The 22115-nt window shown below is 44.2% G+C and overlaps 1 protein-coding gene across 2 annotated transcripts in view; it reads left to right on the top strand.

Moving 5' to 3' along the window:
• The window catches only part of nxn (nucleoredoxin), a 59682-nt gene that overhangs the window by 30968 nt on the left and 6599 nt on the right, over positions 1 to 22115 (top strand). For both annotated transcript variants that reach the window (XM_080772533.1, XM_080772534.1), the window contains exons 2-6: positions 13214 to 13331; positions 17185 to 17318; positions 20375 to 20475; positions 20623 to 20729; positions 21810 to 21989. In XM_080772533.1, the coding sequence (XP_080628659.1) occupies positions 13214 to 13331; positions 17185 to 17318; positions 20375 to 20475; positions 20623 to 20729; positions 21810 to 21989 (640 nt within the window). The remainder of the gene's footprint in view (positions 1 to 13213; positions 13332 to 17184; positions 17319 to 20374; positions 20476 to 20622; positions 20730 to 21809; positions 21990 to 22115) is intronic.

Below are 22115 nucleotides of genomic sequence, written 5' to 3'. Positions count from 1 at the left end.
AATATATTCAAAGATTTGTGCCGTATTTTCACGACTTTTCAAAAATAGCAGACCTACAAGCTCGTAGAGCGCCACTCGGTGGCGCGCTATGAGCTTGTAGATCTGCTATTTTTCAATAGCTAAAGTATAACATAATGCTTAGTTAAAACACCAAAATGGGTTAAAAGTATGTAAAATGACCCCTACTGGACTGGTCACATTTTACACTTTTCAGAGTTGCAAATAACACCGGATTTTATGTACCGTGTCTGGTAATGGTCTGAGTTACATGGGTAAAGTGTCTTTACTTTGTGATTATATCTGTACTTGGAGTACAGAAACAACCCTTCCTTCACTCTCGTTCCCTCATTCCATGCCGGTTCTCCTCTAGTCTAGTCCACACAGTAAAGTCCTTAGTAGTAAACTAACTATGTATTACATTTGTACAATCTCAGAGTTACAAATGGATAAATTAACACTGAGGACTTTACTGTGTACACGCAAAAAAGAAGGAATGAGAAAATATCTGGAACATGAAGACAGACCTCCCCCACCTTCTAGATTATTGGCAGGCTTTTAAAGGGCTTTTTTCTTCTTTAAATGTTAAGCCTGATTACAAATCTACTTGCTCCACCGTGCAGCTTGAAATGTTTAAAATCGACAGAGCAGGAGGAGACACGCTGTCTATCCGAACTGTGATTAAAAAACGGAAAAATTGACTGAGGCCAATCATGTCACTTTCATGTGTCTCTGTGCACATGACACACTTTCATGTGTCTCTGACTACATTTGAGCTGCAGCTATTGAATTGCTTTCACCATTGCAGCGACCTCTGTGTTTCAACAGATTGGTGCTATGTCCCTCTGGGTTGTTGGTGAAACACACCACTGTTAGTGGATTTGGAGTAAAACTGTGATTTGTGAGGAAATGAGGCCAGTAAGTCAACCAGGGACTCTGGAGGAGGCGGCGGCTTAGAAATCCACTCAATGGGTCGTCCTAACGGTTTAGTAAGCTAAGATAAATACCAAGTGTTTTGCAGCGTCATGGGTTTGAATCTGACTCATACAAAGTTGCATGCTCCCCCTTCTCTCTTTCTCTGCTCCATGTTTCCTGCCTCTTTCGCTCCACTGTGCACTAGAAACAGAAATAGCATGCTCACGGTCTATTTCACCTTGCTGCGAGAGTGTTACACTAAAGTGGGTCAATGAAAAAGAGACTGCATATGATTTCACACCATCCTATAGGAGTTACACAATGAGGAGACACTATTAAGAAGAGTAGACAGAGACTGGTAGCAGGGGACATTGCCTCAGCTCATGTGCAGAGCTGTTAATTTAAACCAGTCCTCAACATGATAACTCTAACCAAACGGGGATTACATTTCTCCCAAGAACATTTTCAAAAATATATTTATAGAAATCAAGTGGTTTGTGGGTGGTTTGTGTGGTGGATTTGATTCAGAGGATACGTCAACTGCAGCAAGACCCAGAGCTGTTGAAATAAGATATCAGAAGGGTCTGTAGGAAGCCAAGGCTTAGTGAGGGCTGTGACCTCGGCCTGCGTCCGCAGGCGGCCTCAGATCTATGCTGTCAGGATTCAATTTCTGGGGCTGAAGTTAGCAATGCTCACAACCTCAGATGCGCGAGGAAAATCGAGATTCACATTTGAGCAAGAATCGTGCAGCACTATGTTTTCAGGCACATGCATCCATCTGTGTGCAAAGAGGTCTTGCACACAGCACACTAGTGGTTTGGAACATGGCATTTGGATTTAAACCAGTCATCCAGAAGACCAGGGTTAGGAACCACTGGTGTAGAGCAGTGGTTTTCGACGTGGGGTCTGGGGACCCCCAGGGGTCTTTGATGAGCGAGCTGTAGTTAGGAACCAATTGAATCCTTACGGGTCTATCCCTCCGAGAGTATAGACATTTAACCAAACAGACTAAATATCAATCAAATGGGGGTCCATGGCCTCATGCTCAAGTGTAAAGAATCATGTCTAGACTAGACTAGAGGATGGAGTTGTAATAGATCTTTCGTCGTTTATTGAAAAGGTTTTCCGTGGTAAAGGGTTTTTGTTGGAGTGGACGCCGGCTGTGCTAGCCTGAGTGAGGTTCTGAGGTTGTATGGAGGTTTAGTGGATGGATGGATGTCATCAAGGCCACGCGCGTTCTGCTCGGATATTAAAGGCTTGAACTTTGACTCTCCCAGCAGGACGGGGCCGTGGCCATCCTCCTGTCAGTCAGCCTGGGTGATGTGACCCTGAAAGCTGACACTGCTGTCTGTGGGCCTCTCACGCCTCTCTGTCCTTCTGTGTGCTAACAGCTCCTCTTTACACGTCTGCTCTTTATCCCTATTACTGTTGCCTGCACCACTGCTAAGTGCCTCCTCGCCGTCTCTCGTCTCTATACAGCACGTCCTCATTTATCCAGATGTTGCGCGTACCTTTACATCTCCTTCCGTACATCCACATGCATTCAGGTCTGTACACACCGCAGGCGAAATAACTATCAAAAATCAAAATGCAATTGTATTATTATTGGCCTCGGATCTATTAAATGCCTCTGGTACAATAGGACAACCTTTCTGCCAAAGATATACTTTATTATCTCCTAACATGCTTTGGTTTATGACAAAAGTGAAACTATTGTACCATTTATTTATCCATTTAAGAAAATCACTGTATGAAAAATATGTCTAGTTTTTGATGAAGGAAACCAATTAAGTATAGCACTTGCAGCATGGAGAACGTACCAACTGTTCTGATCAGACATAACCTTGCTGTCATGATGCTGCCAATTCCTCTCCCCCCACACACACACACACACACACACACACACACACACACACACACACACTCTTTTATGGCAGACAAAATGCTGTGCTTTGAGGTCTGTCTCATTAAAATCTAAAACCAAACCAGCCTAATGTTGAATGATTTGACTTGTTTTGCTGGATCTCTAGAAATAACACCCAGGCCCATTGACATTTGTATGCTTTTACCACTTCAACTCAGCTTCCACATTCTGGGGGACGAAAAATCCGATCTACAATCTCACAACGTGCTGTATTGTGAGCTTGTAGGTCAGCTATTTTTGGCGAGCAGATTTGGTGTAGACTGCAGACGACTTAGAATCGGAATCAGCTTTATTGTTCCATCACAGTTTCACAAGTGAAAAAGTGGGTGAAATAAAAAATTTGTTCATAGTTTACATCGTAATTTTTCCCAAGAAAAAGAATAAGGCGGGGGGAGGGGGAGGGGAAGTTTGAGCACTTTACCACAAATTGTACAAGTAAATGGTTTCCCCTGTATGTGTCCTCATGTGCTTCAGATATTGACAAGCCATCCATCCATCCATCTTCAATCGCTTATCCGTAGTCGGGCCGCGGGGGCAACAGTCAGTGTGGACTGTGGAGCACTGGTTCTCAATGTGGTGAGGGGCCCCCATCATTGATTGTTATGAACCAAAATAGACCTTGCATTAGACCAGATTTTGCATTTGAAACAAGAAATCCTTGAAATTACAATAGTTGAGAATCACTGTTGTACTGTAGACACTAGACAATGTAGACTAGAGGATAGAAGCAAGGGAATTACGACAGGCTACAGTATGTGGGGGATAAGAGCGCAACCAACCATAAACCCATGAATGCTTGCTGCCTGCAGCCAGGCAGCAAGCAGAAAAACAGATGTGTCTTTTAATGAGCATAAGACTAGAGGAGGAAATGGGTTAATAGGTGGATATAAAGTGTCACAGTGTAACCCAGTGTCACTGTGGAACTCAATCTTGCCCAGGCAATGGTAGAACGGTCCTAGGCTCCAACAGCCCCTCCCTTGGGGAAAGACGGCCTTAAGCTTGATAATTGCACGTCTCTGTCGTCATCAAGTGTAGTCACAACGTGTTGCGATGCAACGCGTCGTGAGCCTCCGGCGCAGAGGCCAGGTGTAAGCAATCAATGCTGAGGTGTCAAGCTGCGATTAATGTGACACCTCGGCTATGGCTGCGCCCAGGGCAGTCCTCCATGGATTCATCTACTGTACTGAGGTGTGGCTGTATTGGTGTGTATGTGAGGAACTGGACTCCTGTGATGCAGTTCCAGAAGGTGCCATTCTGTGACTAAAGTCTTAATTTATATTCTCCTCTACTACTACTACATAAACAGGGTTGTTCACTGAAAATAAGTGATCTTCAAGGTTGAAAATTCGTGAACGTATAAATGAGGCTTTACAAGGAGCCCTGCCAGCTATGGAAGACATAGTGGGATCATATACTGTTTTAGGAGATAGTAAACAAAGCATAGCCTACTACAGTATATCTCCACAATTTCAACATTGTCACAGTATTAAATTATTCTGAACATGGCCTGTGACATTTAAGGCAATCTGTTAGGCTAATAGTTTAGTGGCTTTACTATAAAATGCCCAGTTTGCAAAATATAGCCTGTGTGCAGTCTTTTACATTACCATAATGAAGATTAATTAGTGTTAAGTTGTGGGGTGGGGGAGTGAGGGGGGGGGGGTGTTCTTCTTTTCCCCTGATCATCCACTTTGAAAAGCATTAACTGTGCTTTTCTAAAGTGCTTTCTTTTCTCTCTATAAATATTAATGTGGCGTTGAGGTGGGATCACAGAGTAGAACAGGAGATATGGCTGATTTCCCACCATCCCAGCATGAGGGAGGGGTGGGAGTTAAATGCAAGGTCAAATAGAGGTCACAACAGGGAAGGGACAGTCTTACCGTCTTACCCCCCTCCCCACCCACTCCTGGAAACAAGCAGATGCCTAGAGGCCAGATACATTTACATACTGTACATTTACTACACACTTAACAGACATATACAGTGCTAAATGTATCTAATTTAACAGTATGTCTAAGGAACACAGTGCACGTTCTGCTGTATGGCTTATTTCAATGTATGTTGTTTTGCAATAGGATATTGGCAATTTGTACTTGTCTGAGTTAGAGTTTCCTAAATATAGAAGTATTGGAGGTGAAATGCTTGCAACGTCTTAATGCCATATGTACAAGGTGAGTAGGTGCATAGCTTTGGATCATTCTGAGAACATGAGTGTTGACATGCCATGATGCGTTCCCTACTGTACCAGATACAGCTGGTGCATGAAAGAGTCTGATATTTATTGCAAACACCTAAATGCATTTGAAGTGGATACAGTCAACTACTCAAGCCCTGTTTTATACAACCTCATGTAGATCAGTTCAGTTTTGGTAATTTTTGGTCCATTTTCACCTATAATGATATGCCCAAAATAGGGATGCCTAGGCTAAGATGACCATTTGACAGAGGGCTGGTTGGCACCCCACCCGCATGTCTCTGTATCATTCACTCCACCTGCATGTCTCTGTATCATTCACCCCACACGCCTGTCTCTGTATCATTCCCATTTCTGTTAAGCCCTAACACCACACCAGAGGGTCGCCATGCAACTCCTTGCAGCATGCAACTACTTGCAAGTTACAACTACTTGCAACCATTTGTTTTGTTGCAAGGAGTTGCGAGTAGTTACAAGGAGTTGCTTTGGTGTGGTTTGTTTTGTTGCAAGGAGTTGCGAGTAGTTGCAAGGAGTTGCAGCTGGTGTGGTTTGGGCCTTAGACCAAGCAGGCCTCAACTTGATGAAATGCAGGAGGAGGATGGCACAGGTTGTATATGTAATGATGGGAGTGAGTTCAGACATGATTACTGTTGTCTGTCTAGTCATCAGTGCTACGGTAAATCATTATTTCTCACTTGGATTTTCCCCCCGCTTAACTTCCAGCAGATCCATTTGTCTAATGATTTACCCATGTCGTGTGGGTAAATATATTTTTAGCTTTTTTCATATAGCCAGTTTCAAACATGTGTTCATGTCATGTTTACTGCTGATAGCCAAGTGTCTTAACGTACTAGACTAGACAGAACAGCCTTGGAGAGAGAAAGGGAGAGCAGAAAGAGAGGGAGGGAGGGAGAGAGAGCGGAGGGTTGCAACCACCCGTGGGGGCAGGGAGGCAAACGGGATTGTTCTTAACGCCACTGGGACTGAAGAATGCACCCCCTGCTGTAATGACCTTTGGCCTTGGCAGAATGTAGGCCTCGGGGGCGACCCATGCCGTGGGGAGACAATACAGCAGATACCTATTGAGCCCTGGCTTCTTACTCCTTTACAATCGCCTGCTTTTACACTGCATTCTCCACTAAATAAAAACGTGCACATTGGAGTCCGGCTATACAGAGTCCAAGTTTGGATTTAGAGCCTGCATTCAGAGAGTAGCTTTTGTGCCTCCACAGAAGGCTGAAGGCGACCCCCCCCCCCCCCCCCCCCCAGCCCCTTCTGGGTCTCTTGGACCATTTCTTGCCCTTCATTCTTGCTTCTCTCTCTTTCTACCCAGCCATTCCCCTAAGCCCTCTGACATTCTGGCACCTGTTTTCCACACAAAAACGTTAATTTATCACTGAATTATTAACTAAGAGCCCACAATGTGGCTGGCACTCAGTGACATGTCCTGACTTTGGGGGGGGGGGGGGAGGGGGGTTGCCTTGGCAACGGGGCCTCCATTGAAAAAGCAATTTAACCAGTCTGCATGGAGGAGCCACCGCCCAAATGGATTGGCCGATGAATATTTTACTATATGAACGATGGCTTCGACATGATATATTTGAGAGACGGGGGAACTGATGTGAAACCAGTTTTTAGTTAATATTAGACACCATGAAAGAGGTTGCATAGTGTCGGACGGTTTCGGTAATGAGCTCAGTAGAGTGGAATGGGAGGCCTGCTGTGTTTACATCCAGATTTGAGGCATTTAGCGGACACAAAGAAGAGGCTTACAATATAAGTGGTAGTGGTAGAATAAGAAGTAGGGGAAAGAGTAACACAGAGTAACATTCCACTACAATCACTGGTAAACCAGTAATAAAAAACAAAAAAAAACAAATGGACAATAAAATAAAATAAAGAACAGTGGAAACTATGAGCATAGCCAAGTGATGACAGAAATCTTAGGTCTGAAGATGAGGAGTGACTCTGCAGTTCTCGGTGTGAGTGTGTGGTGGAGAGAGCATTATTCTGCTACAGGAACGCAGAAAGTTCAAGTGACTTGACCAGTTTTCCAGCAGAGATGGAAGAGCTGAGAGTCCAGGGTTTCATCTAAAAGATGCGGTTTGTGTGTGAGCTGGAGGGAACAGGGGCGGGAGGTAACAACACGTGAGACGCTGCCAACAGTTGTAGTTGGAGGCTATAGCAGGGGAACGAGTCTGCTTTCTTCTCAGCGGCCAAGAACGTCCATCCATCCAAAAACGACGGAATATGGTTTTATTTCAGTTTCTGATGTGAGAATTATTTTTATCAAAGTAAATTGAGCAATTTAGACTCTTACAGACTTTTATCAACCAAGTACGCAAATATAAACAAAAACACAAAAACCTTTCATTCATACAAACATGGAAACACGTCACCATGCATGTCCGCCTGCCTCAACTACTCACAAAGACGCTTTCATGCCAGGGACCCGTACACATTGAAATGCATACTTATATTATACCGATTTTCTCAAAATCAAAGCATGTGCACTATAAAGGCTTGGCACATAGTACATTATTTATTTTGATTATTGGTGCAGATCATTGTCAGTGTTCATAGTTCATAGCTCTATGAGCTTGTAGGTCTGATATTTTTTTTAATCGAAGAACCACTGACATAGAAACACCTCACCTCATGTGGACGGTGATAAATGGCTTCAGCCTAAATGTATTGGTCCAGTTTCAATGTGACCATTGTATGCAACAAAGGACTAGGTCTCCTTTGCGTTTTTAAGCATTTAATTATGTTTTTGCCCCTCTTCTAGGCCTATAATATATGCCTCAGTTTGAACTATAAAATCTGATCAAATCAAACCTCAACATGACTTTAGCTTCCTGTTTCTCCAGCTCAAGGCTCACTGACTTGATGGGCAGGCACACAGCAAAGACTTCAGTCTTAGTCTTACAGTGGCAGTAAATCCCTTTACTGCATGAATGGGAAGACTATGAGGAGGCACTGGGAATTCCCCCAGTGGACATAATTAAGTTGTCTATTGAGCTTAATACAATTTAGCCTCAACATAGGATAGCCTATGATTATCCTACATATTCTATTGAAAGGTTACTGAAAGGTTACCTCCTCTGATACAACAGGGAGGTACCTGGCCTCTTTTGTATTGGACTGTCGTGGCAGTCCAAAGGTGTAGGGTAGATTCTAAGGTCCAGCCCAGTGAAAGCTGATCTGTGTGAGGATACGGCTGGAACAATTATAGGTGAATTACCGTGAATGGAGCATGTTGACTCCACTCTAGTTCTCTCAACAGAATTAAGTGTGTGTGTGTACTGCTGAAGTGGGATGATTCGGCTGAAATGCTAGTGCACTGCACGTTCAAACCAAAGGTTTGTAAAGCACTGTCCTTGCTAATAAAGTGAGACAAGGAATGGTCACCACATATGGATTAAAGGGCCACTTCACCCCTTTTACAACCAGATCTTATTTGAATGTTAGGAGAAAGGAACACTTTCCTGGGGGTTTTATGTAGGTAATATGTGTTTTTAGATATTTCAGTGTCTGTGATGTCATGGACACTGCTGGATTACTACAATTACCATAATGCTTTGCTGCACTCACCCCACCTTGTGGATAGGGGGAGGGCTGTCTGAGACATGTAGTCCAGGAAGGAAGTGAGACCAGTGTCTCCATGGACCAGACATCACAAACACTTTGAAATACTAAAATATCTAAAAACACACATTACCCACATAAAAACCACAGGAAAGGGTTTCTTGTCTCCTGAACACCATTCAATTAACATCTGGTTGCAAAAGGGGTGAAGTGGCCCTTTAACTCCGGATAGGTTAATTGTTTCCATTCTTGCTGTTCAGTAACACCACAGAATGAATTTGGCAATCTAATAAGCAATTATTACAAATTTAAATATTTGTGCAGTCATGATTACATCTAAACATCTACCGGTAACTACCTCAACCAAATCAGCATTTTTGAGATCCTGCTTTGATCAGTGCAGTGAGGGCCTTTTCAGTACTACAGTCTCCAGTGTGAGATGCATGCAGATAGCGTGATTCATTGGAGCAAAGCCTATTGGGCTAGATATAACACACACACACACACACACACACACACACTCTCATCTCGTGGCCCCACAGTGGGCTGCTTCCCTCTCGCCTCGCCTTGCCTCGATCTGGAAAAGGGAACCATGCGTGATCCAACCATGCGTGATCCAATCAGTATGTTGAGCGCTAAGCATGGTGCAAGGCTGGCGGCTGGCTGCGTGCCTGGGAGAGTAAATGGATTGTTAGTATGGATTTTCATATTTCCCTGGTGTCTGAACAGTTGGTGGGCTCTCTGTGGGTGTTATTAGCACAGTTAATCCACTGTATAACTAGTGTATAGCTTAGCATCCTGCCTGTTGGTGGTGATAATGAATAGAGAGGGGCTCTTGTGCATTGCAGCAAAGAGTTAATATATACACACTTCCTATTCTGTTAGGTCATACATTCCTTTTGACTTCAACAAACATCTGTCCTTGATGGGTAGAACATAGTGCAGCACAAACCAATTCTTTGTTCAACTCGACTCATAAGATTGACCAGACCACAAAAATGTGACTAGGACCATGTGAACAACGTTAAATGTGCATCTCAGATGTGACGGGTTGATTTATGTGCTGTTCAGCAAGCATATCTTGACCTGTCATGTCATAATCTATATTGTCTATATATATAATGCTAGAATACACAGTCTGTGGGTTTCCACAGACTGTGTTTTGCTGAAACAGTCATAGTGGTATGAGATACTCATGTATTCACAATGATGACAATAGAGGAGGGAAGGATACTGTATACTGCTGTGTAAGATTACTAAAGTTCTCTAGAAAGGAACAAATTAATCGGTTGTCTCCAATGTTTTGTTAAGTTCCTTGTGTGAGAAACATTAACCAATTTCAACCTGGCATCCCTGCCAAAATATCCTGCCATGCATGCATGCAGACAGGGTAAAAAGCTCTCTCTTCATGCATGAAAAGGTCTTCGGTTTTGTAACTGAATTAGCTCAGACAGCTAGCCAGCTGCAGGAATGTTATTGAAAACCCACCAGGTAAGTGCACAGTGACTTTAGTGTGAATGTATTGCATGGCCACCTATTCAGAATTAGAATCCTCAGCAATGGAGACTAAATTAGTTTGAAGTCTGCGAGTAAATAAATGTGGGTGAAGTAACTCTTCACCCAGTAAACATCAGGCCAGTCATCTGCCATGAAATCAGAAAAGTTGTGATAGCTGTGGCACGCGCTCCAGGCAAATCTACACCAAGACTGATGGTACTGCTTGCCAGCCCAACTCAGGCAGACATAATTCAGGCCAGGGACACATTAGACTTGAGTTAGTGAAAGGAGATGGATTTGTTTCTGCCTCAGCATTTGCCACACCACTGATTACTCTTTCAGCAGCCTTCTTCATTACACCACTCAGAACCCAATAGTGCGCCGTAAAATACACAGTACAAATGTAACCGTTAACCACACAATTTGGAGCCCCCATTTTGTGCATGTGATGTCATTATTTAAAGTTGTTTTAAATCATTGATGATCTACAAGCTCGCATTGCATCTGATCGGCCATTCTTGCTAATTTTTTTTATTTGTCTGCAATATCGTCGTACAACAAAGTAGTTTCTTTTTTGATTAAGTCTTTTTGTATTGCCATCCCAGTTGCAATCTCTGCCGTGTGTTCCTGGTCTTCGCATCAGGTTTTGGATCAAGTCATTGAAAGATGCCAGGACACAATAAATGTCCTTTTCACATGGTGCATTACCTCTGACAAGACAATGGACGTGTTTCGGCAGCAAAATATACTAAAAATATTGTATCTTTGTATGCTTGTAGCTGAAGTTGAAACCAGCTTAACGTTTTTGTAGCTTTGTAGCTTTTGTAGCAGCTAGAAACGTTGAATGTATCTTTGTATCTTCATCTCACTGGCTTCCATTGAAAATTTATTGTAGACTGTATCGTTTGACCGTGTGAATGCAGCATAAGTCAACAATCTCACTCACCTTCCCAGTACCTTTAGTCAAGCCTTCATGTTGGATGACAGACAGCCAAGTGAAATGGCTACACTACTGAGATGCACTGTAGTGCAAGTTAATGCAGACAGTCACAGCTAATGCCCCTAACCCCATCAATTTGCAAGCAGTGATTGACTTTCCAGAGGCCTTGGAGAGCATGGAGCGTATGGTAAAACTGTTGACCGTGGCAGGGGCTGAAGCTTGCGTTTGAGGGACTTCCAGACCAACATAGTCGAGAGGCTCCGGTTTGTCTTCTCCATGGGACAGACAGTCTGACCTCTGCAGCCAGAGAGGGCCTGTGGTTGACCCTGTTGATGTCCCACAAGTCATCATTAGCTACGCTGTATAGAGGGAACAGTTATCTCACTATGTGAAACATATGTGTAACTTTCTAGTACCCCTTGGATTCAGTCGGTGCATCAGAATCTTAAAGCCATGGCTCCTGAAGTGAAGTCATTGTTTTCATTAAAAGAGCAGCAAAACGTTCTCTTCAGCCCGGAGCTGAAAGGTAACTGAACCCACTCTAGGCTTGGTCCATCGAGCCCCCATGGGTAGCAGATCTCACTTCATTTGTCTCACAACGTCTTGGAAGAACTACTGCTCTGTTCTCACAGCCTAAATCATAATGCTACATATACCATAGTGCACTGATATACATTCCTAATTCCTGCACCAGATGGGCCGAAGAAGTGAATAATAAGTGCCCGATGTCCATCATCGACTACTGTTGAATTGCCCTTAAGAAAGAAGTAGAGCAACAATTGCAAGACAATAATGTACTAGTTGTTGCTAGTAATGTAATGCAGCAACCTTGCATAATGCTTCCAATCATCATGTTCTTCAGGAAATACTTTTTTTCCATTGGAGGGTTCTTCCCTATGATATGGAAAGTGAGTTTCAGATATGAAATGCTTCATCTGCCCTTTGATGCTGATCACTACACTGAGCATGCTCTCTATTTATAGTGTCACTCCGTGTACACTTCTGCGGTTGTAAAGAAGAGTGTTCTACATTTTATGAGGCGGTATTCATACCGTTACGTTGTACAGAAGATGCTATAATTAGATTTATGACTGTTGGTCTCTCATAAATGCCTGTCAAAGCATATCACACATTCCAACATGCCGCAATAATTCATTCTGCTATTCACATGGGAAGGATAAAGCAAAAATGCTGCCTGTGGTATAGGCTGGCAGCAGAAGCGGTATACTGCAGGAGAATTTGTCAAGTGTGGATGTTGGATGTTCAGGTTGCATTTTTTCCCCATTTGCTCTTATTCATGACACAGCAGGGGGCAAAGTACCCCCCTTGAATGTTGCACCAAGACCAACCTCTTTAAAGTTACATCAGCCCTGCAGCGCTGCGCTGGGTGCCCTCATTGCAGGGCCTCAATACTCTGCTGTTTTATTCAGCCTGTGCAATTCCTTGTCCCTCTTGCACTTCAGAGAGAATCACAGTTAACCCTTCAAATAAATCCCGTGCAGTGCGTGCACTCTTCAGGGTCGTGCGTTCTCTTTATCGTTAACAAATGTGATATTGCTGAAGCATTGATGGTTCTTTATACTAATATAATTGATTGATTGAATACTTTATTGATGATTCATGATTACATAATAGGAGGTGGGGGGGCTTAGGATAAGACACGTGGAAGATGTCACGCACAAGGAGTACGCTGTTTATAACTCTGTAGGGAATGGTTGGCCGTGGAACACATTCATTGAAGTCCAATTAAAGTGTAAAGCGGACCTAAAATCATGGCTCCACCGAAATTCTAATGTTGGTAGCGTTCCACTTTGTTGTGGCTACATACTAGAATGCATTCTTAGCCAGTTAGACCCAGTTAGACCTGAGGCCGATTCTAAAAACGCGGTATAAAAGTTTTCAGAAAAACGTTTTTTATATCCCACGATTTTGCAACCCATTTTTTCACCCAGTGTCAATTATCTAATGTAATCCTAGCATAGGCGATTGTGGGGGGGTGTGAGAGGGGCAGCCACACGGGGCTCCGCATTTCTTTTGCGTGCGCATGGGACCGGACCATGGTCTTATTTAATGATTATTTGTGGACCTTCAGCATTTCTAATTGAGTATGCCTGGAATGGACCATCCCACTAACTCCCTCTGTCTTGCTCTCCTGCAGATGAAGTTATGGAACAAGTACAAAGTGACCAGTATCCCATCTCTGGTGTTTGTGGACGTGGCCACGGGGAAGGTGGTGTGTCGGAATGGTTTACTGGTCGTCAGAGATGACCCTAAAGGTGAGCTCAGCAGCAACTGCAGCCACACACACACACACACACACACACACACAGTTTAATGTTCATACCTTAACCCTTAACCTAACCTTAACCCAGCTGTAATTCCAACCAAACAATAAAAAATCTGAGTGAACTGAGTGGTGCAACTCTCCTCTACCCCTGCCTCTCTGTCTCTCTCTCTCTCTCTCTGTTTCTGGCACAACAGCGCCACTTTTGCCCCCTACTGGTACTCTAAACATAGGTTAGGACATTGCTGTTCCTTGGAGTTGTTGCACCACTCAAAAATAGCCTTACGGATCCCCTATTGAAGCCAGTGAATGCTCCCAGTCCCAAGTTGTCACTTATCTTGGATTTTGAGTCAATTGTATGTACACTAGAAGTTCGGTCCATTTCGCGACCTTCACCTCTAGCACCACAGGTCGCAGATGGGAAGAAGGAAATGGCGGGAGTGTGATACCTTTTTTTTTTTACTTAGAAAAGCAAATGTGGCAACCCGCAATGTCTTCATATACCCAGTTGCTTGGAACCCCTGCCTGCCTACCTTCTTTTTTTTTACTGACGTATGAGGGGCTGAGTGCAGTGGGTAGAAGGGGCGGCTGTGGCTCAGGAGGTAGAGCAGGTCGTCCAATGATCCCTGGGTCGGCGGTTCGAATCCCGGCTCCTCCTGGCCATATGTCGAAGTGTCCTTGGGCAAGACACTAAACCCTACATTGCCTCCAATGAGTTGGTCGGTGTGAGCTTGCCACCATTGGTGTGTGAATGTGGGAAGTGAGGACGCTGGCGTCGACTGTTCGCCGCTTCACCTCCCAATGTATGAATGAATTAACCATTGTAAAGCGCTTTGAGCACTTGGAAAAGCGCTATAAAAATGCAATTCATTATTAGAAGGGCAGGTTAGGCATGACGTAGCTAATGACTTTGGGTTCTGAACTGTATGTGAGCTCAAACTTTCCATTTGTATATTAGAGGATACGTTTTCTTACTGTGTATATTACACATGCTGTTTTTCTGTCATTGTACACTTGTACACTTGTACACATGTACTGTGCACACGCAGATTAGACACACCAGCGGACCGACCTGCGGAAACAACGGTCGGACATGCGGTCGAACATATGCTGCTCCCGTGCTTGTGGTTAGGGATAGGTTAGGGTTTGAGGTAGGTTGTCGGTCTAATGACAGTCGGACCAGTAGTATGTCTAAACTAAAGCCTGTACCTGTACAGTCTCTCTCTTACTGCCTTGTTCTCTGAAATGGAACGACAGAGAAAGGGACTTCTCTTTCTTCCTCTCTTTCTGTATCTCTTTTCAGTCACTCTCTCCCTCATGCCTCTCTCTTTTTCTCTCGTTCTCCATCTGTTTCTGTCTCTCTGTTTTGCACGCACGTCGCACGCACGCACGCACGCACGCACGCACGCACGCACGCACACACACACACACACACACACACACACACACACACACACAGCCATTCCCATGTGGTTCACTGGTGGTCTAAATATCTCTGTGGAGGTATTGCAGTGCTGCATCATTTAACAGAGAATGTACGTACTGTATGTCTGTGTGAATGCTACTGTACTGCTGTTATTGCATGCATATTATACACTGTCCATGTCTGACTCCCACAGCTATACAAACCTATAATTTGTTGCGCTTTAAAGTGGAGACAGCCAGTTAGCGAGAGCGTACTTGCATTCCATTCTTGTAGAGAGAATGTCATCTGTGGCTAACGTATCCCAATATCTTTTTTACATCCTGCTCTTAAGACCTTGTTTTGCCAACATAAGAAAGCCTCATTAGTCATGTGAAGAGGGAGAGACGAGCATATCCCTGCTAGCAGTGAGCAGTGAGTGGGAATGGATTTCACATGAGAGCTGTCTGTGACTGATGTCCCAGTCTGAGTCTAACATTATTATCCCAATGATTCATTAAATGTAGCCTTGATGTGGGTGCATTAATCTCCTCCATAAATGGCAAAGGGTGCAAAGTGACTGATTGTGTTGCAAAAGAACAGAGCGCTGTACTGTAGGAGTTGTTTCTAAAATCTGTTCCCGTCAAATTAATATGATTTTTGGTCGTGGATCCCCATTACATCTGAAAGTATTTTGTGCCAAGGTCCTCCGTACAAGATTTGTGTTTAGATCTACGCCTTAAAAACAGGCACCCTGTTCAGTTTTTCTCGCTTTTACTGTAACATAGGGGTTCTCAAGCTGGGGGTCGTGCCCCCTCAGGGGGTGACCAAATTATTTGGGGGGGTCCCCAGTTTTTGTTTTTAAGTTTATTTTTATTATTATTTTTTTTTTTTAAATTAAGAGTTTACAAGTTACATAGTACACATGCATAAACTTTCCTTTATCATTATATCTGGTTTCAGTATTTATTTATGATGTATTTTCTCGATTATTAAGGTTATTGTAGCGGTCAATTTGTATTGGGGGTGTGGAGGGGGCGGGGCAGGGGTCGCGAGACATGGCCAAAACATTTCCGCGGGTCCCCATCCAAAAACGTTGAGAACCCCTGCTGTAACACACACACACACACAGTATTCACGGAGAAACAACAACACGGACGTGTAGCGTTAGACGTGAGTGCGCCGCAGGCTCGTCAGCCTCTTGTTAGAATACAAGAGCTACCCCCCCCCCCCCCCCCAAAAAGCAACCCACAATTTCCAATATTTACAAGAATTACAACTATTTTATAGAAAAACAACCCCAAAATAGCTTATGGCAACATTGGCATGGCAACATTGACAGCCATGATTGATTGAAGTATTTATTAACAGATTGAAGAATTACAGTACATTTCAAGCACAACTCAATACAAAACTGTTAACTGGTCCGTAGGTGCCCTTTGAGAGCGGTTTTGAAGGAGTCAAGGGATTTGCATGTCTTTGGTAGTAGGGCGTTCCACATTTTGGTGGCATAGGAGCGAAATTAATTTAGTCCCTTGTTTGGGCCAAATCTGGGTTGCACATTTTTTGTTGAACTCCCTCTGGTGTTGTGGGTGTGGACTTCGTTGACATTAAGGAAGTATTTAGACAGGTACATGGGTATCTTGGTGGTGTATCAAATCTTGTGGACTAGACCCATTGCAAGATGCTGTACTCGTCAACCCTAAGCCATTGGAAGTTGCTCACTGGCGTTTGAAGTACCCGGAAGAACGCTCTACTAACTCGCCTGAACGCACCTGAATCGATCCATGAATGAGCGCTCTGTGTTAAACCCATGGTTACACCCCAGCTGCGCACTCTTTTGCTCGTGCTACATGCATAAGCATGCAATTCCAGCTTTGGCCAGTAGGGTGGCGCGGCCGGTCTGGGGGCTTGTGCTGGATGATGTTCCAGAACATTCTCTCTTGTAGTGTGATACTGATAGTGCACTTTTTACAACCACGTGTCATTCCTGCCTAATGAAGCACTACAAAAAGGGAATTCACATAAAAAGGTCTTTATGAGCCAGTCATATTTTATTCATGACTACTAGGGAAGATGCTGGTGAAAGAAAGTGAGGGGAATGTATTTACAGTTAGGAAACATTGCTCACGTTCACCATTAAACCCACATTTTACATCTGCTGTGCACCAGAGTGCGGGTGCATTTACAAAAGCAGATGACACCAGCTATAGAAGAGCCTCTGAATGTAACAGCATGCATATGTACAAACATGATTTTATTCAAAGTCCAGTAGCCGTGACAGAGACGATCTCCAGTTCTGAATAAACATTTTGTTAATCAGAAAAAGCTTAACTCAAGGGTCCACTAATCTAACACATGGTTGTTTTCTGTGCTTTCTTCTCCTCACCGCCATCCTCCCATTTCCGACGTCATCCTTACTCCTTTTGGGCACCCTTGACAGGCCTGGAGTTCCCCTGGGGGCCAAAGCCATTTGCGGAGGTGGTGGCCGGCCCTCTGCTCAGGAACAACAGGCAGACAACAGACAGCAGCTCCCTGGAGGGTCACTATGTGGGCGTGTACTTCTCAGCACACTGGGTGAGTATGAGAAGTAGTGGAAGAGGGCAGGATGGGGGGGGTAGGCAAAAATGACCCTCCCTTTAGCTTTGTAGACCTCCGCATATCCTGTGATGTAAGCTCTATCAAAACAAACCAAGGCCTCTGTGAGAGAGTGAGGGCAGTGCAGCAGGGCACAGCAGGAAAGGGCAAAATGGTCGGTGGAACTGATAAAAAAGGATGTGGGGGCCCAGAGGGACAGTGGAAGGAGGAGAGCCTCCATTGTGTTTCATGTGTACATTAACGGCGGTTAGTCATGCCGGTCTCAACCTTGAAAGCTGACATCAGTCACCACTCCCTGGCAGCATCAGGCTGTATTGTATTGTCTCTGCCTGTGCTGTGCCTGTGCCTGCTAATACAGTGCAAAGTCTGCAAACTTGAAGTTGTGGCTCAGTGATGCATGGGAGGCTCAGGATATGACAGTTTTTTGGTTTAGACTAGTCATTAGTTCTACAACTACAAAAAATGTCAAACTCTCACCCTAAATCTAACCTCCCACGGGGTCAGCACACCTAAACCTAACCTTAACCCATGTCTAAGCAATGACTAGTCTAAACTAGTCATAAACTAAGTATGCACCCCAGGATATTGCTGGTGAGCTGTTCCTGATGAGATACAGCACAAGCTGCTGTTGCTGCTGCTGAAGCCTGCCACTCCATACAGCTGCCAGAGCACACTGCCAACCCTTCATGAGCATGGCACATGGCGACAGCTCAGCCTCCAAATCTGTGGACAGATACGTAAAGAAAGAAAAGAAGACAGCATACATTGTATTTGCAGTATTTTGACACCACTTTCTGCCAAGCTTTACCAGCCTAAATCTATCTATCCACTGTCGAGAAAATGTTACAAGCATGAAATACCAGCACCGGGCTTTGACACCACTTAAGGACGTGTTTTAGGGACCTAAAAAGAAAGGTCAGGATACCAAGAAGGCCCTTGACAAATGTTACATTTAAAAGTAACTCATTACAAGTCGAGGTTAAAAAATAAGTTATGAAATACATTATGAACATTATCGATTAGCCCCCCAAAAATGCCTGGCTTCCACTGTTGTAGTTACCATAATTTCTCTACTGCAAACAATACAGCACAACAAGTTGGCCATTAAAGCAAAACATGAATCAATTTTAATTTAACTTCTTAAAGGGACACTTCACCCCTTTTGCAACCAGATCTTATTTTAATGATGTTTGGGAGAGAAGAAACACTTTCCAGTGGTTTTTATGTGGGTAATATGTGTTTTTAGATATTTTTGTATTTCAAAGTGCCCATGATGTCATGGACACTGGGCTCACTTCCTTCCTGGACAACAATTCCCATAATGCTTTGGTGCACTGCTCCTCCTTGTGGATATAGTGGGAGGGCTGTCTTACTGAGATGACATGTAGTCCAAGGAAGCTTTGAGAAGGAAGAGAAGTGGTCACGTGACTGGGCCATGACACTTTCATGGACACTTCCATGGGAGCCAAACTCACACCGGAAGTGCAATGAATACATGGCAGTGAATGGAGCAGGCTGGACCAGCTCATAACAAATATTATTTATGAACAATTGAGACCTTTGTCATATAATCGGTTCAGGAATATAAAAGAAGACATATCACAGGTTGTTTTCTATCAATTACTTTTCGATGTGCACTGTACTACCTGCGAGTGGGGAGTGTTGGCTGAGACCAAAAATGGTTTTGATTTTAAATTGATCTTCCTGATCTTTCTTTCCGGTACCACTCATTTTCTCAGTATCGAGGCATTTAATTGGCTTGTGCATTTTATCTATGTGGTCCCTGGTCCGTAGGTCAGCAGCCTACTGTACTGTTTCCGTAGTGTGAGGTAGCTTGATGTACAGTACAAACGTAGTCACATACACCCCCTGGACATGACACTATAGTAGGCTATGTCGCAGGTCCTGTCCAACCCTTGATGCTGAGAGCCAGACAGAGACACGTCCAATCCAATCTCAAGGCAGACCCTCTGCCAGTGTATAGTTGTATAATTGTAACCCTCCAGTTCTTTAGTAAACAGAAATTACTTTTTTCAGGTGGATCACAATTTAATCCAATCAGGAGAGAGAACCCATGTAATAAGCTCCAATTTGATAGTGTTCCAGTTCCAATTTTGTCTGCAAATGTTTTTGTTTCATCAATTTCACTTTCATATCCTGTATGACTTGTCTCTCCTAATTGGAGAAAATGTATTTTCTGTTTACTAGCTTGAGAAATGGGGTATTACTGAACATAGCAATGCTTAAAATCAACATTTAAAAAAACAATTACGATTTGCTAAACTTACACTTACATGTTACTCCAAACAAGAATCACTATTTTGTGACATTGTGTAATCAGCATCATTGTGCTTTTCTTTTTTTGCTAGACTTGCCAGGTTGTTTTCCTCTTTCCACCTCTGCCCTGGCAGAGTGATGTCATGTTAATACCAGCAGCTGAAGCATTACTCCCCCAGCTGGGCTGGACTCTCACAGACAGCACACATTCACGCACACTGAACAACAATAAATAGCTCTGAGCTATGGGGAGAGGGATAAGAGGGAGTAGTATCTAAATGCAGCTGGATATACAAAAGGAGTCTTCCCAGTTTCTATCGAGATGAGAGAGCCAGGAAATGCCCAGGGCAGTGGAGGTCTCAGCAGCCACCGCAGCTATCAGTCATCCTCTCTGTGTTCACATTGACAGACTGCGCCTACCTGGGAGGGACACATTACCTCCCAAATGTAGTGTACGTAGTGTACATTGTACTCTCTGAGTTACAAAAAGATAGATGTTAACAGAGAATTTTGCTGTGTAGTATCATAATTTGTTCTCCACCCCCCCCCCCCCCCCCTGTGTCATTCATACACCTACATCATACGCACACAGAGATATACAGTACTTAACTAATTCGCCTATCACTGCAGTAGGTCAAACTAAAATGCCCGAAGAGATAATTCATTGCTCCAACATTCAGTGAGAATGCCCAATGCCATGCAATAATGATATAATGGCACACATGTTGATGGAGCGCTTCTCTCCATCTCGGCTATAGTGCCCTCCATGCCGCAGTTTGACCCGGGTGTTGGTGGAATCGTATCGAACTGTAAAGGAGTCCGGACAGAAGTTTGAGATTGTGTTTGTCAGCGCTGACAGGTAAGAGTCCTTGTGGCAGCGTGGAGGCTCTCTTCTTCCACGTCGCTCTACTCTTACTCCCGTAGCGTGCATGTCTGTCATTGACACGCACGCACGAACATCTTCCATTCACCCGCCTCTTGTTTTGTGCTGTCCCAACATCTACAGGTCAGAGGAGTCATTTAAGCAGTACTTCAGTGAAATGCCTTGGTTGGCAGTACCGTATTCAGATGAAGCTCGACGGTCACGGCTCAACAGACTGTATGGAATACAAGGTACGTTACAGATCTCCCCCTTCTCGGTGCGTGTGTGTGTGAGCACGAGCTTCAGATGCTGAGAGAGAGAATTAGAGGATGAAAGACTAGATGATTGTCTGTCTCTCTTAATAATGTCACGTACAGAAAAGGAACAATGGCAGGCAGTTACTGCACTGGACAGGGAACAGTGAACAGATAGCACTGCAGCCAGCGGAATGTGAACTGGTAATCAAGTTTACGGTTCTGCTCTCCGCAAAAGGGCTGTTTTGCTCCCTCTGTGCCTGTCTGTTTCTCTCTCTCTCTCTCTCTCTCTCTCTGTTTGTCTCTCACTCTCTCTCCCCCTATCCCCTATCTTTCTCTCTGATTCCCTCCATCTGCATAAAGGAGTGTGGATACAGTTAGTGTGCTGGCTCTTTGCCTCTCCTGAATGGAATGTGTGGAATTCACCCAGGACGAGTCAATACCACCCCCCCCCCCCCCCCCCAACCACACGCACACACATTGAAAACCATCCATGCTATTCATGCCAGCTCCCATCTCTTTAGACCATGCGGCATACAAACACAAATAAATGCATAAAACATACATGCACACTAAACAATTGCTCGCACACACATTCTCATTTTCCTCTTCGACAAATGCACACTGCGTGTTGCTGTGTGCAAGTTTGTGATATGGTAGATTGCAATGGGAAACATGGCAGGACTGAAAATGTTCAGCCGTTTAAAAAAAATCCAACTCTTCCAGTAGCAGACACGGTGGAGGTGAGCGCACAGAGAGCTGGTCACTGCCTTAAGGCTTCATGTTGTCTCTCCATGACACAAATAAACTCAGTGTGGGAGGGAACCAACTGTACTCTGACCCAGTAATGGAGGAAAAATAAAGAGAGGATGACACCATGACACCCTCTCTGTTTCTCTCACTTTCTTTCCTTTCTCCATCCATCATCCACGGCTCCCCTGCAATGTCTGGCTTTTGAAATGGCATCATATGTCAGCAAAGTCTATGGACTTTTTAACGTTTGTTTAGAGCTCTTTAAACAAACACGTCCCTCGCTTCACACGAGTGTGACTGTGTCTTTTGACTCTGCGTCCCCAGGCATTCCCACCCTGATTTTGTTGGACACAGAAGGTCACATGATCACGCGACAGGGCCGCGTGGAGGTGCTGAATGACCCGGAGTGCCGGCTGTTTCCTTGGCATCCTCGGCCCGTCCTCGAACTCAGCGAGTCCAACGCTGTGCAGCTACACGAGGGGCCTTGCCTCGTGCTCTTTGTGGGTGAGTAGATGGGCATGCATTGGACCCTGTTCTCCACAGCGCTGCTCTCTGCATGGGGTCCTGCCTTGCTTTCCTCAAGGATGAATGAGTTGTATTAATGTGAAGCAGATTGAATGTCAGAGTGTA

This window comes from Protomyctophum bolini (genome assembly GCF_963924005.1).
Source record: "Protomyctophum bolini genome assembly, chromosome: 9".
Lineage (NCBI taxonomy): Eukaryota > Metazoa > Chordata > Actinopteri > Myctophiformes > Myctophidae > Protomyctophum > Protomyctophum bolini.
This window is presented reverse-complemented; position numbering and strand designations above follow the sequence as displayed.